The sequence below is a fragment of the Ovis canadensis genome, chromosome 4 (assembly GCF_042477335.2).
Source record: "Ovis canadensis isolate MfBH-ARS-UI-01 breed Bighorn chromosome 4, ARS-UI_OviCan_v2, whole genome shotgun sequence".
NCBI classification, from domain to species: Eukaryota; Metazoa; Chordata; class Mammalia; order Artiodactyla; family Bovidae; genus Ovis; species Ovis canadensis.
Window position 1 is genome coordinate 65,311,483 of NC_091248.1, and position 18,868 is coordinate 65,330,350.

Consider the following 18,868-nt stretch of genomic DNA (forward strand, 5'->3'; position numbering starts at 1 on the left):
TTACCCGGTCATCTGAGTTTGGAGAAGCCAGTGATCTGGATTTTTTGGTGACATCTTGAGATTTTCTTAGCGCTGACTGGAGAAAACAAAATGCTTTGTGGCCCAAATAACACACATCTGTGGGCCAGATTTGGCTGTAGGCTGCTAGCTGGTGGCCTCTGCAGCAGAGTGTTCTATAAACATGGCCTGTTATTATTGGATGTCCTGGAATTTATAATAACCTCCCAGGAGCCTTTATGTTGGGGCCCTTCTAGGAATACAGTCATGCTTTCTTTGTTACCCTCGTAACTTCTCCCCAACACAGACTGGGCCTGTTTTGATATAGACTCCAGGGACTTTAAATTTGTGTGGTATAATTTGAAGAGATCCTGAAGCCAGGTGGGCAGTCAGGCTGGGAACATAGATCTCATTAGTGGAGAGACGTGGAATATTGTCTGTGTGGTTTTTACCTCTCCTCATAAAAAGTGAAAGTGTTAGTCACTCAGTTATAGCCCACCAGGCTCCTCCGTCCATGGAATTCTCCAGGCAAGAGTATTGGAGTGGGTAACCATTCATTTTGCCTGGAAAATCCCATGGACGGAAGAGCCTGGTGGGCCGCAGTCCATGGGTTCGCTAAGAGTCGGACACGACTGAGCGACTTCACTTTCACTTTTCACTTTCATGCATTGGAGAAGGAAATGGCAACCCACTCCAGTGTTCTTGCCTGGAGAATCCCAGGGACAGGGGAGCTTGGTGGGCTTCCATCTATGGGGTCACACACAGTCGGACACGACTGAAGCGACTTAGCAACAGCAGCAGCAGCAGCCATTCATTTTTCCAGGGGATCTTCCTGACTCAGGGCTTAAACCCAGCTCTTCCTACATTGCAGGCAAATTCTTTACTGTCTGAGCTGCCAGGGAAACTCCTTCTTGTAGAAGGTCAGAACCTACATTGTCTGCTGCTGAATGGGTCCCCAGTGTCCCCTGGGTTTGTTGAGCCATTGGGATAAATGTGACCCATTGCATATCTTTATGAATCTTTTTCACTTTTTAAAATTTGTGTTACAGAAAAAAGAGTTTGATGTGGATACCCTCAGTAAATCAGAGCTTCGGATGCTCCTCAGTGTGATGGAAGGGGAGCTGGAGGCCAGAGACCTCGTCATCGAGGCCCTGCGGGTAAGAACCTTCTAGGGCTGAGTCCCATTTCTGTGTCACTTTCTTTTCTCAGATGGCCAATAGCAAAGCTGCTGCTTCTTAATTTTTGAGTCATGTGGCTTTAAAATGTTACATCAGGTTAAAACGTGCCCCTCCTTCCGAATACCAACCCATAACCTTGATAAGCCCTAACAAACCCTCAGGTCAGATGGACATTGAAAGAGAGAATGATTCCAAACTGTCTGATTTGAGGAACTTGAGAATCAAAACTCTGTAGCTTCTGAAATTGTTTTACATTTCACATATTTCTTTGATTAAAAACATAAGTTCTCAGGAAATTGGTAGCTTGGTACCCTACATGTATGTGAGGCCAGTGAGGAAAAATTAAGCGAATCATTTATAAAAGAAATTGCTGGTAGTAGAGGGTTTTTTCTTCCTATATAAGCTATAAATGATTTCTTATTTTCAGAAACTCTTGAGTTAAAAACTAAATCGTGGCAGATTCATGTTGATGTATGGCAAAACCAATACAGTATTGTAAAGTAAAACTTTTAAAAAATCTTTATATATATATATATATATGTATCTTTAAATAGTTTTATTACTTTTTTCATCTGACCTTATAGTAATTTTTAACTTTTCATAATTTGCAAAGAATTATCTTCCAATATGTTGGAATACCTCAACAAAGTTTTGTTTTCTTAAGAAAAATGTTTTTAAACTTTCTTGATGTAGAATTTTCTAATTGGTTACTCCCCAGATTAGGTTTGTAAGCCAAACTTGAGGGTTTTTTTTTTCTGTTTTATATTTAATACTTTGTATGTAAGCAGGTGTTTCCTGATTCTTGGTCATTTAATCAAGAGGGATATATTTATTATACAGGAAGTATGGATGTATTTTTTTCACCAGGAGATAGTTCCTTAAACTTTGTCTTAGGGAGTTTAACATGTGAAACTTTGTGGAATATATAAGCAGTGTTCCCCCATGTGGGTGCTAATATGGTGGGAAAAGAGGTAAGAGAGGTGAATGGTTAGATGTAGTGGAGGTGGTGCATGTGCTGAGAATCCAGTTGTGTGGGGAAAGGGGCAGTAGTTCCTGAAGTAATAACTTAAGTCATTTTCACAGCCTGGAAACTGCTTTTCTGGGGATAATAATGATTCTTCAATCTGATGACAGAGAATGATGGTCTCAGAAGAAAATGGATTGTGGTTATAGCAACTTCATGCCAGTGATGAGTTGAGGGTGTTGATTTTTGAATGATAAGATTTGCTAAGTAAACCTGTGCACAGTTCGGTAGTGAGAGGTTTCCGTCTTGTTCCACATTTGGAACATTTGCATTGTTTTGTTGTTGTTCACTCACTGAGTCACATCCAGCTCTTTGCAGCCCTGTGGACTGCAGCACGTTAGGCTTCCCTGTCCTTCACCATCTCCCAGAGTTTGCTCAAACTCATGTTGGTTGAGTCAGTGATGCAATGCAACCACCTCATCCTATGTCGTCCCCTTCTCCTTCTGCCTTCAGTCTTTCCCAGCATCAGGGTCTTTTCCAGTGAGTCAGCTCTTCGCATCAGGTGGCCAAAGGATTGGAGCTTCAGCATCAGTCCTTCCAGTGACTATTCAGGGTTGATTTCATTTAGGATCGACTGGGTTGATCTCCTTGCAGTCCAAGGGACTCTCAGGAGTCTTACATTGTTTGCCAGTGTGTATTTTCTTGAATGAACTTTGTGGGAGAAATGCTAAGGCAGTTCACCACTCAAGACTGTGACTTTCAACCCAAGGAGAGAAGAAGGTAGCAGTCACCTGTAAGACCAGTTGTGCAGCTTCTTGAGACCAAAGGGATGTGAAGGCTTCAGTTCTCCCTTAGATACTTCTCTCTCCCTCTCTTGTGCTCTTTCAATCATGTCTGACTCTTCTATGACCCCATGGATGGTAGCCCACTAGGCTCCTCTGCCCATGGGATTTCCCAGGCAAGAATACTGGAGTGGGTTGCTATTTCCTCCTCCATGGGATATTCTTGACCCAGGGATTTGAATATGTGTCCCCTGCATTGCAGGCAGGTTCTTTACTACGGAGCCAACAGGGAAGCCCCCTGTCCCTCTCTGTTTACCTGTAAAAGTCATCAGCACCGAGGCATTTCCCTCTGCTTACACCCATGTTGGAGTGTTTAGTGGAGTTTGTGTTTTTATGTGTCACCTTAGCAACCACATGTTTTTTATCTCTGTAACTTAATTGCAATGCTTTCAAACTCGTGCAGAGGTAGAGGCTTGTTAATGATCAGGGTTTGCCGAACTGTAAGTTTTTCATAGAATCAGCGTGCTGGAGCTGCAGGGAGCCTTAGATGGTATTCTGGGTCAGGGTTTGCATATCTAGGAGACCCAGTTTTTCATTTTTCATGAAATACTTTGTATTTCCCTTTTACTATGTCGCAATGAAATGTATTCTAAATTGCATATATAAGTAGGCTATGTTAAAAATAGCCAATCAGTTCAGTTCAGTTCACTTGCTCAGTCGTGTCTGACTCTTCGCGACCCCATGAATCGCAGCACGCCAGGCCTGCCTGTCTGTCACCAACTCCCGGAGTTCACTCAAACTCACGTCCATCGAGTCGGTGATGGCATCATCCAGCCATCTCATCCTCTGTCATCCCCTTCTCCTCCTGCCCCCAATCCCTCCTAGCATCAGAGTCTTTTCCAATGAGTCAACTTTTCGCATGAGGTGGCCAAAGTACTGGAGTTTCAGCTTTAGCATCATTCCCTCCAAAGAAATCCCAGGGCTGATCTCCTTCAGAATGGACTGGTTGGATCTCCTTGCAGTCCAAGGGACTCTTGAGAGTCTTCTCCAACACCACTGTTCAAAAGCATCAGTTCTTCAGCACTCAGCTTTCTTCATAATCCAACTCTCACATCCATACATGACTACTGGAAAAACCATAGCCTTGACTAGATGGACCTTTGTTGGCAATGCATTGCCCTAATTGTGATATAAAGTGACAGAGAAGTAATTTATTATAAAATATTATTCATTTCCATATATAACTGCTGCATGACTATATTGGAAGATAAGATAAATTAGATGGGTGTTCCCACCTATTCTCATGACATTGCCATGAGCACAGTCATTGCAAAAGAATCCTGATCCAGGCTTGCCATGTCACTGACTGGGATACAGGGAACAGATTTGCCATGGGTAAAGTGATTTCACTGAAATAGTGAATGACTCTTAGTAAAGTTCCAAATTAAAACACACATTTACATGGGAGTTGACCATGAATAATTTAGTGTTTATTAAAGCTGAATTAAAACAGCTTGTTTATGTGTGGAAAGAAGATCCTCTGTTGGCTCAGAGAGTCATCCTGAAGGTTCTAGTGAAAGGAGTGAACAGAGGGAAAGTTGTGAGGGACTTGGGACAGCTCCTGGATATGTGGCAGGCCCCTAGCCCTGCTTCCTAAGTGCCACTCACTGTGACGCTGTTTTCACCTATTTCAAGAATGCTTCTTGGGTACTAGTCTGTAGAGCGCCACCAGTCTCTCTCATATATAGACTCAGACAAAAAGGAAGTCCAAGGAAATTGTGACTTACTTCAGGTTGAAAATGTGGCATGCTTAAACTTGGTGTGTTTGGAAATTCTTAAGGTTTTTTGTCACTTTTTAAAATTGGAAATCATGATTGATTTGTGTAGATGATTGCATTTCTAGGAGTAGGTAATAATGTCATTTTCACATACCTGCTGTAGACTCACTCTGGTGATTTACTGATTGGCTATTCCCTTGGGGATTTTTGTTAGAGCTGGTGAAACTAGTGAAATATTTACTTGGGTCCAGGTGTGTCCTTTAGTTACCTTTTCTTTTAATAGCAGAGTATAAGTTAGTGACTGGCTAATGCCCCAGAAAGAAACTGGGAAGGAGAAAGAAAGTGAAACTTTCATTTTGTAAGAAATTTATTCCTAAATAAAAAGTCAGAATCTACTCAGTAAGTATTCAGTTGGGAGAAATACATTTTGTTTAAAGATAAAGTCAAAAGTAATTTCTTTGAGAATAGTGAAGATCTTTGAATTTAATATATAAATTGTGATTTTTTTTTTAAGGTAGAAGTTGCCTAATTTGTACTTTGAACTTTAAGATTTAGAAATGATTCTGTTGTGAGGCATTAAAATTCTTTAGAATTTAACAAATGTTAAAAAGGTATTTCAGACCAAACTGTTTTATTTTACCTTTTTAATCATGTTATCCTGATGGCTCTGGATAAGTTATGGTCAAGTTAGATATGGTCAGGATATGGTCACGTTATAAGATATGGTCAAGTTACCATAAAAGTTGCATAAATCATTGAATTAATAGCCTTAGACTTGTTAGGGAAATCCATAAATACAATTTGGGGAAAAAGATGTTAGGAAATCGCAGTATATATTTTGATACTTTTACTGTTTTCATATGTTTAAGGTAAAAATATTTTTCAATAAGCTTATGGCTTTATAACATGTAATATTCAACACATTAATTTTTATGGGGGAAATTATGTTTTAAAAAGCAGTATCGATGGAAAATCTGAATTGCATAAAGCTGCTTACCTGAAATATTATAATTTCATCACATAAGAAATACTTTGTTTCTCAATGATTTCCCTCTCATTCACATAAAGTAGAAATAAATCATTGAATAAATATATTCAGTATCAAATCAAGTCTAAAGGAAAATACTTTGAATTTTAATAAAGAAGGGTGCTCAGCGAGAAGCGTTTGTATTTTCTGAAAACTAAGATAGACACAGAGCCTTTTGAATAAAATTTAATTGAATATTCAACATTTGAATCTACAGCTTAGTCCATAAATCATTGTTTCAATGCTCAGTGTTTAGTTTTTGAAATCCTCTAGCCCTCACTTCATTTTCCCTGTTGCTGCTGGTATTTTTACCAGCGTCTTAGTCAAAGGGGAGACAAACGCAGGGAGAAGAAAATGCTGCAGTTACAAAATTTGAAGAGTGAAAATTGTCTTGTGTGTGTGTTAGCCTGCTATCATCAGCATGTGTGTGTCAGTCTCTTAGTGGTGTCCAGCTCTTTGCAGTCCCATGGACTGTATCTAGCCAGGCTCCTCTGTCCATAGAATTCTCCAGGCAAGAAGACTGGAGTGGGTTGCCATTCCCTTCTCCAGGGAATCTTCCCAACCCAGGGATCGAACCTGAGTCTCCTGCCATTGCAGGCAGATTGTTTACCATCTGAGCCACCAGGGAAGTATGTTTATGTAAATATCATATCATTGAAACAATGAATTCCTTGGGCAGGAACCTCCAGATTTGCCTTCTTTTTCCACTTAGTTTGGATAAATGAGAATTAACAATATTAACAGACAGAGCAGATCTTCCTCTTAATCTATAGTCGCTATAGAGTAACCACATCATCCAGATTTTCAGGTATTACTTGCACTGAAACTTTAAAAATTAGCCAGTTTAACATTTCCTTGGATAGAAAGCATTTGTAGCCCTTAGATCATAGTGGATATTAAATTATAGAATTGACTTGTGCAGGCTGCTGCCACAAAGGGACCTAAAGTATAATCGATGAAGTAAGTGGTTCATTTCTCAACTACAATTCTGCAGATGAATGATCTCTACTGGAGAGACAGCTTTATGCCAGGGAGTCATTCAACCACCCAGGTGATTTCTAGCCTACTGCTCTCCTTAGGGAATTAGCTTCCTCTGTATAGTTGAAATTTGGGCAGTGCCATCTCCACATCCCAACCTATGGCAAGGGGTGGGGTCAAGAGAGGAGATGAACAAGCAGCTTCCTCTAAGCAGTGCACACACGTGCATTAGCGAGAACTTTTGTAGACACAGGTAGCTGCATAGGACACCGGAAAATGGCGCTGGCTGGCTACTTGCTAGTGCTAGGGAGGAAGGGAGAAGGTTAGATGGCCTCTAACTACCAAATACAGGCTTCCCATGTGGTTCAGTGGCAAAGAATCCACCTGCCAATACAGTAGGCATGGGTTCGATCCCTGGGTCTGTAAGATCCCCTGGAAGAGAGCATGGCAACCCACTCCAGTATTATTGCTGGGAAAATCCCAAGGACAGAGGAGCCTGGTGGGCTATAGTCCATAGGGTTGCAAAGAGTCAGGCACACTGACACAGTGCAACAACCCAACACAGAGCGTTATCTTGATTTAATGTTACATATTCAGTGTCCTGGGGTACAGTACAAGAAGATCCTTCTCTTTCTACTTCCCTCTGTAAATATTTGTTGAGTGCCTACTTTGTATAATTGTGCACCAAGTATCAGTGGAGCTTTATTACAATACCAAGATTGTGTTCATTCAGAGAATTCTTATATATTGAGTTTATATAGTTCTGAGTAGTGTCATTTCGGCCGGAGTTATACTTTTCTTGGATTGTGACTCAGTATATATTTTGTCTAGAATATATCCCTTTTTGAAGAGCTGGTCTTTCCATTGAGTTAAAAACTCAGTTAAAAAGCAGTTGTAATGGTTTTGCTCTGAAGCAGATTTTTTCCACCTCAGCATAATTGACATTTGGGATCAGGTGATGGGGATGGGGGTTGCAGGAAGGAAGCTGTCTTCTGCACTCTAGGATGCTTCGTAGCCTCCCTGGCCTCTAGATGCCAGCAACACCTCCCTAGTTATGACAGACAAGAAGGTCTCCAAGTCACCCCTCCTTGGGAAACACTGCTGTAAACTAAAACTGGTTAAGGAAATGCCACTTTCAAAACTATATTTGCTAAAATAAATGTAAGAACTTTAATGATTCAAATATATTTTGTTATGATACAGGGATTTTCCTGGGAGAGATTTTTTTTTCTCAAAGCTAAATATTAATCTGAAAACGTCCATTTTAACAAATCTCATGACTCTCAAAACACACCAGATACTTTAAATTGCATTATAGTTTCTTAGGCAGAACTTCAATGTTTTATTTTTAAAATTCAAAAACCTTAATGGCCATCTGGTTCAGTGCTGGGATCTTTACATAGAACAAAGTCAGTCTTTTTAAATAAAATGAAAGCGTTAAATGGAATAATGTTGCCACTCCTTTTGAAAGCAGCTACGCATATACTACAGAGTATTGTGAGGGTTGTCCTCAAATGACATGTCTGTGAAATAATGATAAAAGAACAACATTCTGGTTTCAGCTAAGTAAAACATACAGCCTTTTGTATTTCAGAATTCTCCTGTGATTGCAGGCAATTGATTGACCAAAACGTACTCTTTTTTGTGCTGGTTATTTTAATTAACAAGTGAATTTGCTGAGCAGAGCTGAATTCATGAGACATGAATTGTTTCCTTCCCTGTCTGTGGAGATAACGCCTTTTCTTCTATGTTTAGAAAAAGGAAGCAAGTTGACCAGATGTGCTTTTTTCTGCAAGCAAATGAATTTTCATAATATGTAATAGCTGATGATTTTTAAGTAGCATTGTATTTGGTTTAGTAGGGCAAACAAGAAATACCAATTTTGATTCTTCTGAGAGACTTTATTTTCCCTGATGAACAGTTACTATTAGTGAAAGAAAAAAAAAAATAGAAGACTATGAGGCAAAATACTGCTTTTTTTATACTAGGGGTAGGAGATGAGATACAAACTATTAGGTATAAAATAAGCTATAAGGATAGATTGTACAACACGACAGGGAATATATCATTATTTTATAATGACTATAAATGGAGTATAACCTTAAGAAATTGTGAATCACTATATTGTATACTTGCAACTTACAGTATATTTTAAAGCAACTGTACATCAAAAAAATTATATGAGTGGAATCATATGGTAAAAAAAAGAAGGTAAAGATGCCATGAAAGCAAAGTGTTTTATCACTACCATTTATTAAGCAACTGAAGTCACTTGAGTAACATTTTCTTGCTGATTATTAATAAATTAGCAGGATATTGTGAGAACAAGCTAAAGAGGAAGTTTCCTAGGTCAATAATGTACCATCTGATCCACACTGTACAGGATAGACTCAAGGTTACAAATGGTATGAAACCAAGAGTGTGTTTTTGTACACTTCAAAGGTTATCATAATGTGTGGAACTGTTAGTTGAATTAACAGTTCGTTTTTAGAACTAGCTCCTTGAAATCTGAAAATAAAGGGTCTTCCCTGGAGGCAGTCTGATAACATTTCGGCCATCTCATCTTAACCCTCAGTGGCTAAACTACAAGTCGTGGATTCTTGTGGGAATTTGCTTTGCCTCCTACGTGACTAATTCTGTCTTGATTGTAAGAAGGAAGAACAAGGGTCTAAAACAGTACTCAAAACTTTGCTCTCCTTCTCTTTGATTCTGGTTATTTGGGGAAGAAAAATGAAGAGGTTTCAGGTTCTGTCATTCAGTTTTCTGAGTCAAAAAATAAACTGTTGTTGAACAAATAAGGAAAGGCTGTGTCCCATATTTCTATGTACTTGGACAGGGTGCGGGAAGATGAGATCCAGCATCCGATCCTTAAATGGATGCTTATTGTCTTCAGGCTTGTCCTGGGCTTCCAGGGTGGCGGACAAGGGGATATGATTTCTTTTTCATGAGTCTCATATTTTTTTATTAATTTTTTATTGGAGTACAGCTGCTTTCTTCCTCAAGGATCTTAGGGTCTAGTGAGAGAGATTGACATTAAACCAATGAACACAGTATCTAAGTACAAATGATGATTATGAAAGAAAGGACAGACTGTTAGGAGAGAGGTGAAGGGTTGCTTATATTGGGTCGGGAGAGGCTTCTCTGAAGAAGTGACACTCCCTGAGACTTGCAGAGGTAGTGGGAGTCCAGTTGCAAGGACAGTGTTCAGGCAAAGGGAGCAGCCCGTGTAAAGGCCTTTGGAGAGGACAGAGACTGACAGGTGATGGGACCTGCGGGAGCTCAGAGAGCAGGAGAAAATGGCACAAGGTCAGATGCAGATCCAGGCTGAGGCCCGACCACGCTGGAGGGCGAGGGTCGTAGAAAGCCTGGATGTCATCCTGGGTCAGGTAGTCAGCTGTTGGTTTGTTTAAGCTTGAGAGTGCCGGTGAATTGATGTGCTGTGAAAGGCATCTTTTTGGCAAATGCAACATTATCATGCATTCTATTTTTGCATAAATTTTAATTTATTAAATGTAAATATTTAATGTAACTATTTTCAGCTTGTCACCATTTTCAAGGGAAAAAATGACAAAAAACACCCTAACTGCTGGGCAGACAAAAGTCTGCAGGAGAGCCGTAGTAAAGGCAGGCTGTCAGAGCGGTTGTCTAAGAAATGTGGACACCTCAGATGCTGACAATTATTGCCCTTTAAGAGGGCGTGGAAAATGTGCTTCCTCATTAACTTTTGTCACTTAGGAATGAACAGTGTTTTTCTTCAAACCGTTGAGATGAGCTGATTACGGTTTTTAGTTAAGGGCTTGTGCACCTAAAATAAGATTGATAAGGTAAATTCCCCACTTGAAATTTTTTGAAAGGCAAAATTCTATCTTCACTTGCATTTTTTCCAGTCCAGTTCCCCTCCATTCATGAATTTTGCTAAAAGACCTCTTTCATGGCATAAGAGTCCTATAAATTTCTAAAGACCTATCTGTTATAAAATCAAATTCCTTTTCAACTTTTTCACGTAGGGTTGGGTGAAATAGCAAAAGATTGCTTCACACATACTAAAGGTGACCTGGCAAGAATGTGAAATACATTTCAACGTGGTCAGAATTTGTTCTGCTCTAGGACATCTATGTTGGCCTGTTTTAAGTGGACCATTAACAGGGCTTATGCTCACATGATTATCCCTTACAAAAATAAAATGCTAGAGCTGAAAAGCCCTCCAGCAGCCCAGAACCCTTTTCATGACATTCTTCCATGGAAAACAGACCATGAACAGTCTTCTCTCAGTGTAGGCACTGCACTAGGCACCTTACCTGTAGTAAAGTGGAGTTGCATCTCCTATGGGCATTAGGCTTGAATGGCTGAAATATTGCCAATAGTAAACCCATGGGAAGTCTTACCTTACCAGTAAAGTACATCAGACATGGCTGTGTATACACACAGCATAGGCTGCTTCTCTCCAAGTTAGAAGGAAAGGGCCACCTGTGTGCTGCTCTCTGGGTACTGCAGCTCTTCTGCTTTTATGAAAGACTTTAATTCCCGGGTAAATGGGGTTGGACGGATGATTTCATAGCACATCTCTTTGGCCTTAATACACAGTTGTAGGTTTGTTCAAATTGTAAGGATTAAACAAGATAATATGCTGGCGAAGGATCTGGCACAGAGTAGGTGCTTGAAAAAATTATTTGCATTTGAATCTCAATCTGTGTTGGTAGAAAGATTTTCCCCTACCCTTTCTCCTTCTCCTCACACTTTGGAAGTTATAGGACAGATCTTGGTCACCTGCTTCCTGTCTCATAAAGTAGGCATTGCTTTTTATTTCTTAGGATAGAATTTTGACTCCTGAAGTCAGACTTTGCTAGATGAAAACTAAAGCTAATCTAGGCTACTAATTTATCCTCACAGCAAGCCTAAGGCAGGCAGAAAAATAAGCAGTAGTAGGAAATCAGGTGGGTATTTTGAACGATCATACCACAGGCTGAAAGGAGCTGGAGTCAGCATCGTTTCTGGGGGCTCTGTGGGGGCCACATGGGTCCTGAGTGGAGAGGAGTGACTTGGCAAGTGTTGTCCAGACAATGTTTGCTAAAGTGGAATTACCCACCACCGCCCCCCGCACCAGCACCCCCACCCCTCCACCGCCACCTCCCCGCCACCACCCCCACCCCCACCTCCCCACCCCCACCCCCACGCCTCCACCACTACCACCCCACCACCACCACCACCCCTCCACCACCACCACCAAAAGAGGGCTTAGGAATTTTGAAAACTTCTGAACTCTTTTGGGAATAGGATAATACATGTTGTTAATTATTTTAAAAAGTCACTTTCTAAGTGTGTAGGAATGGTGTGATAACAGTTAGATCTATGAACTGTTATAAATACTTACCCTGCAGCTTGTCAGTCTGTTCTCCACATCTCCATATTTAGGCAGCATAGTCTTTATGTTAAATCTTTGATTTTCAGTGACGTTGTTTTAAACTTGGCATGAATAATTGTTTACAACCGCCTCTGTTCCCAGCCATCTAAAAGTGAAGAGGAGGGAGGTGGTTCAGTCCTTTCAAACTAAACAATTTCTTTTCTACAACCTCCTTCCTTCACCCCATGATTGTGGTCTAGGCAGTAGGCAAACCAAAATCAAGAAAAGGGTTGATTCCATTTGACTCATTCTTCCAAGGAATCCTGAGGTTTGCTGCAGTTTCCAGCAGGCAAATTTGGAGCAGGATATGGAGATGGAATGGGACTTAACGTTATCGAATTTTTATTACATACCAGCATTTCACATATATTATCTCCTGTCATCTCTGTGAAATTGCTTGACCACTTTAGGAATGGTGAAACAGCCTCCAAGGAAAATAAGCCATCTTCTGTTTGACTCCTAACGTTGGCTCTCACCATATGCCTCTGCTTCAAAGACAGCATTAATGACACTATTCATTTTGCTAGAGCTGGATGTTGTCATTCATGGAACCGTTATTTTACTTTAAATGGTGTGAATTCCCAGAACATTCCCCACACACCTGTAGTTGATTGTAAATATCAAAAGCTGCACAGAAATTGAAACTACACAGAAATTATTGTTAGAAAGCCTCCTTTTAAATCACAGGCTGTTCCCTCCCAATTGACTGCAGGTAATTATAAACAGAAATAAATCTAGCAAGACTTCTAAGATCTTATTGACTGGCATTTATGATAAGTAGAAGAGCATCATTTTTTTTTGAAATGTTTTCTTCTTCTCACTAATTATCATACCAAATACAGAAAAGTTCTGTAGTAAGGGTATTCTCATCTTCTGCCTGAGAACATTATGAAGCGTGTGTGAATGCCACGTGACCCAAGTTTAAGAAAATGATGGAGATTTCTGAAACAGAGGAGGAGGCAGTAGCTAAGGAACTGCTGTTTCTGTCCTGATCATCTTCCCACATTTCAGTCATTGTTAAATCTGTCTCTGGTGGTTACATTTCACTTTTTGATATTTTTTTTCTGTATTTGATCAACTTGTTTTTCTTTTTTCATCTGCATTTGAGAAAATGGCAGGTGGTAATTGAGCCTTTAGATAGGAATTTAGTTTGGTTTCCATGAAAGGGTGTTATATTGATTTATTTGACTTATATAATCCTTTGATTTTTTTTCCAATTAATAGCAGTTGCAAGGAATTCATAAAGATGAAATTATACAGCCAGGTAATGATAGATTCACTCCCAGAGAGGAGTGTAATATCTTAGTAACAAATATATTAAAATGCAGATATATCATTGGCCTTGTTAAAAAGTTCAGATTTCCTTTCACAAAGGCTAAGTCAATAGAATAGTAGTTTTAGATTAGATTATTTTAAATAATCCCTAAAAATTAGAGATTGACAATGATTTTCTATTGCTTTGTCTTTCTCCATGAGTGACTGGGGCATAAACCTTTCATAGACACTCTGAAAAGTGTGTTGAGCTTCCTTCTATAGTGTCTTGACAAAATAATAAGACCTAACTGGTGAAACTCAGAAGAAACCTTCCATCATCTCTGCTTGGTTAGATCTACAGATTTTGTGCCTGTTTAGGGAATGGTAATACAATACGAATTTGGTTTAGAGGGATGGTAAGTTGGACAATCAATGGAAGAACTTCAGAAACCCTTAATAGGAATTGTTAATACATTCACTTCTTAATAAGTTTAAATGTCAAATAGTTGCCTCTTGAGATTAACTGTAGGCTTTGAAATAGGAAAGGATATGATAAAAACAGTGTTTAAGGGACATTAAACACTTTTAACCACTTTTGGAAGTAGATTGACAGAAAAAGGGCGAGAAGTTGATCTGAGGAAGCAATTACAATTGACATTTTTAAAAGTGTGGGTTCTGTAAAACTCTGATTTCTAGGTGATGGCTCTAAATGTAGGTGAAATGCCTCATGAATTAAAGGGACTTGAATAGATGGAGAAGCGATAGTGAATATAAATAACTCTTCCAGCATAATAGAGCATCATTTTCTGACTTATGACAGCAACCAGTTATTGCTAAAGCAATTTCAGTGTCAGGGTATAAACCTTTTTTGTAAAAAGGATAGTGTGTTTGTGCCCCATGTGAATTCATACTTACGTAAGTAGGCATCAACTCTAGTTCTCCCACCAGCTTTTTTACTGCTAGTCATTCAGCTTTCACCCAGCAAATACTTACTGAGTATTTTCCATCATGCCTTGTTCTGGACAGTGGGAAGAGTGGAAACTAGCCAGTCCCTTCCTCAAGGGATTTATTGTTAGGAGAGGAAGTTAACCATAATTAACAAGTCACATTTGTGGTACATGAAGCAAAGGATAAATACTGGCCATTCGAATTAGGTACCATAACTGTTAGGTTTGAAGATCCATTTTAGAAGGTTATATGAAAATAGGGTCAAAATAAGAGTACTAACAACAGCAAAATAATAACATTTATAATATATTTAATGAAAAGGTAAATAACCATATTTCTCTCATTTGGTCCATACTTACCATGTGTCACTAGATTTTGTGCACCTCCCTCCAAAAGTTGTTTCACTTTGTGTATCAGCTGCTATGCTGTCTCCTGCTCTTTGCTCTCATGCAGATGGTGGCCTCGTGAATTTCCTGCTGTTCACAGTGGATATCAGACTCCCTTATTTAGCACTCATTGGGTTACTTCAGATTACAAAGCAGTATTGCTATTTGTGCCACTGACTTTATAGAGTTATTATTTTTTAAGTTCCCTTTATAATTATTGAAGCCTCAGTTCCTTAGGGTTCTGCTGCAACTTTAGAGGGGGTTAGTGGAGATGAGGACTGAGGTGATGTTTTTCTTCGGTTAATTTGAATTCTTTCTCAGGGAGTCCTGTGTTTACTCACAAAGAGAGATCCCCTGGGAGAATTTTCCCTCTAGAAATGTCTGAATCTTGTGATCAGCACTCTCAAAGGTCCTAACCTATGATCCTGTCAGTGGGAGAGGAGAAAGGATGCAAAGATAATACTATGTTCCTGGCTTTGTCATCTGTGGCTATGTTACAAATCACTTGGAGGCTTAATGGTTTTAAAGAACAACAGTCCTTTATTTTGCTCCCATGTCTGCAGTCGAGACTGGGCTGTGTAGGAACATTGCCATCTGCTCCTCACGTGGCAGTGGGAGGAGGACAGAGGCCGGGGCTGGAGAACCTGCTTCAGGATGGCTCCTTCGTGTGCTGGCTGCCTGCTGGGAGGGCAGCGGGACTCTCAGCTCGGGGCTTGGGTTCCTCTCCATGGGTTGCTTCGGCTTCCTTGTCACAGGGTAGCTGGGATCCATCAGTAAACATCCTAGCAGACAGGAAGTAGCATCTTCTAGTGCCTTAAACTCTGGGTCACAAAGTCACTTTCCACTATATTCTGTCAGGCAGTCACAGGAATCGGATTCAAGGGGAAGAGATGTAGACCTGACCACCTGGCCAGAGTGGCAGAGAATTTGGGGATAATATTTGACCAACTCCAAAAAAGTGATCTTTGCTGAGCCCTGTCTGCCAAGAGTGCTACCTAGGGCTATATGTAGATTATCTCATTTAATTCTCAACATTGTCGCTGGAAGCCCTCACTCTAAGGCTCATGGTTAAGAAATACGTTCTGTGTCATGCAGCTGACAAGTGTGGAGCCCAAACTTGAACTCTGGCCTTCCTGACTCTTAAGTGCATCTTGCTAACCACTCGCCTGTATAATCTGGTGGAAGACAACTCTGCCAAGGCTACTGATTATAATGCACGGCGGGTTTGTAAAGCAGAGATGAAAGAGTTTTAATGAAGGTGGTTGGTTTCTGGGAAGAGGTGGCATTCTAGGAGTCTTCTGAAGAATGATTAATTTCTAGAACAAGTAATAATTAGAGCAACAAGAAGTGGATGTGAGTCAGACAACATGAGCACAGGATTTGTGTACTCTGGGCAGAGAGGGAATAAGGAGGCCTGGAGCACAGGCTATGCACTTCAGTGGGGGCTAGGACAGGCTGCTGCTGGGAAAGACTGAGGGCAAGAGAAGGGGACGACAGAGGATGAGATGGTTCGATGGCATCACTGATTCAATGGACATGAGTTTGAGCAAACTCGGGGAGATAGTGAAGGACAAGGGAAGCTTGGAATGCTGCAACAAGAGTTGGACACAATTTAGCGACTGAACGACAAGGACAGGTTCAGTCAATGAGGATTTGAAGGCCAAGCTGAAACATCTATGTGACTAATAGAGTACATAGGACAGAGTCCCTAAAGATGTCTAAGCAGGGAGATGGACTGACGCCAAAACACTGGTTTTCAAAGTGTGGTTTCCAGGCCAGCAGCATCTGTATCACCTAGAACTTGTTTAAAAAGTTAGTGTGTTAATTGAAAAAATCAGAGAAAGGCAAACACCAAACGATTTTACTCATATGTCAGCTCTAAAACAGATGAGCAAACAAAAATAAAAATCTCATAGATTTGGAGACCAGGTGGGTGGGAACCAGAGGAGAAGAAGAAAGACGCTGAGGGGCGAGCAAGATGGGTGCAGGGAGTCAACTAGACGGTGGTGGGTAACCACACTGTTGTGTATACAGATGTTGAATTAGAATGCTGTGTTCAGTTCAGTTGCTCAGTCATGTAGACTCACTCGGCCAGGACTCTTTGCGATCCCATAGACTGCAGCATGCCAGGCTTTGCTGTCCATTACCAACTCTGGGGGCTTGCTCAGACTCATAGCCATTGAGTTGGTGATGCCATCCAACTATCTCATCCTCTCTTGTCCCCTTCTCCTGCCTTCAATCTTCCCAGCATCAGGGTCTTTTTAATGTCAGATTTTCTCATCAGGTGGCCAAAGTATTGGAGCTTCAACTTCAGCATCAGTCCTTCCAATGAATATTCAGGGTTGATTTTCTTTAGGATTGGTTGGTTTGATCTCCTTACTGTCCAAGAGACTCTCAAGAGTCTTCTCTAAGTTCAAAAATACCGATTCTTCAGCACTCAGCCTTCTTTAGGGTCCAACTCTCACATCCACACGTGACTACTGAAAAAACATAGCTTTGACTATACAGACCTTTGTCAGCGAAGTAATGTCTCTGCTTTTTAATATGCTGTCTAGGTTGGCCATAGATTTTCTTCCAAGGAGGAAGCATCTTTTAGTTTCACAACTGCAGTTACCATCTACAGTGATTTGCTGTATACCTGAAATTTATATTAAAAAGGAATGCAGGTATTCCTTTGCATATACTTTGGGGGTGGAACACAGTCTACTCTGTGGCCTCACAAGCCCTTCGGGTGATTGATCGGCACTCAAGTTTTAGAGCCGCTGATCTGACAAGTGGCCACTCACTGTAAGGCCAGATGTGCTTTATGTAACATAAAATCAGGGTGCTCTTAAATCCTTGGTACTGATTGAAATCCCTGAAGGCTGAAGAGGCTTTTTGTGCAGTAAGCAGAACGGCCAGCAAATTAGGGTCTGATGCCGTTTCTCGTTGTGGAGAGATTTTGATGAGAAAAAGACAGCCAATGACTGGTCTCAGGACAGCTTCTCCAAAAACCATCATTAAGTGACTCAACCCAGACATGGTCTCAAAGAAGTTGTGGGAATTGTGCTAAAGAAGCTTTCTAGAATTGTTGGACTGAAATAAAACATGTTATCGAGACATGAAGAACTGTGTATAAAAATGGATATTCTGTCATAGTCCATGTGATCATTTTTCTTGAAAACTTTTATACCCCGGATTGTTCCACAGAGGATTTAAGGTGGCTTACAAGAATAAAAACAGCAAGATGGAAGATACAAGTATGTGAAAATCAAGATTAGGAGCTAACACAGGGGCTTACAAACCTTGTAGTCATAAGACCTTTTCTTCTCATCAAATCTTACGTGGGGACCCAGTACGTATAACAGAAGCTGAGCCACTGAGTTGAAGCAAAAGTTGGGGCTCTATGCTTCCTGATGGGGAAAATAAAATAGTAACAGGCGAGTTACATGATTTGTGTTGTTCAGAAGAAAAAGTGCCATGCTGATTACTTCCTCAGGGAAGACAGACTGCCGGTTGCTAGGGGTCGAAAATGTCTTTCTTTTCTCTTTTATTAATTAATTATGTATTTTGTTTTCTGTTCGATTGCCCTGGGTCTTCGCTGCTCCACGCGGGCTTTCTCTAGTTGCGGCAAGCAGGGCCTACTCTTTGTTGCAGTGGCCTCTTTTGTTGCAGAGCATGTGCTCTGGGACACACCGGCTTCAGTAATTGCAACGCATGGGCTTAGTAGTTGTGGTGCATGGGCTTAGTTGCTCTGTGACATGTGGGACCTTCCCCGACCAGGCATTGAACCCATGACCTGCAATGGTGGGCACATTCTTACCCACTGTCCCACCAGGAAAGTCCTGAAATTTTCTGTAGTGCATCTTCAAACGGGAGGTGTGTTTATCCATGTCCATGTAAAATGTGATAGCTGAGAGCAAGTGACTGCTTATGCCTAGCATCCAAGCGCATAAGTGAGAGGCAAGATGCTTAGGGGAGGTAGCCAGGGTGGAAGTGAAGAGGGTCAGGTGGTGGGAGGTGGGCAGGCAGCAGGGGGTTAATGCATAGCTTCCCGAGAGTTCCCTGTGAAGGAGGCAGGCAGAAGATCCTCTAAATAAACAGATGGGCTGTGTAACCTTCAAACCATTTGCTAGTATGATCTATCATTTGCTAGTGTTCCTTGTTCAATCAGTTTATGTACACATTTTTCAGAC

At 40.7% G+C, this 18,868-nt stretch overlaps 1 protein-coding gene across 3 annotated transcripts in view; it reads left to right on the forward strand.

The window, feature by feature from the left end:
- CTTNBP2 (cortactin binding protein 2) overlaps positions 1–18,868 on the forward strand; it is a 173,322-nt gene that overhangs the window by 12,953 nt on the left and 141,501 nt on the right. For all 3 annotated transcript variants that reach the window (XM_069587936.1, XM_069587937.1, XM_069587938.1), the window contains exon 2: positions 1,047–1,154. In XM_069587936.1, coding sequence (XP_069444037.1) covers positions 1,047–1,154 — 108 coding nt within the window. The remainder of the gene's footprint in view (positions 1–1,046; positions 1,155–18,868) is intronic.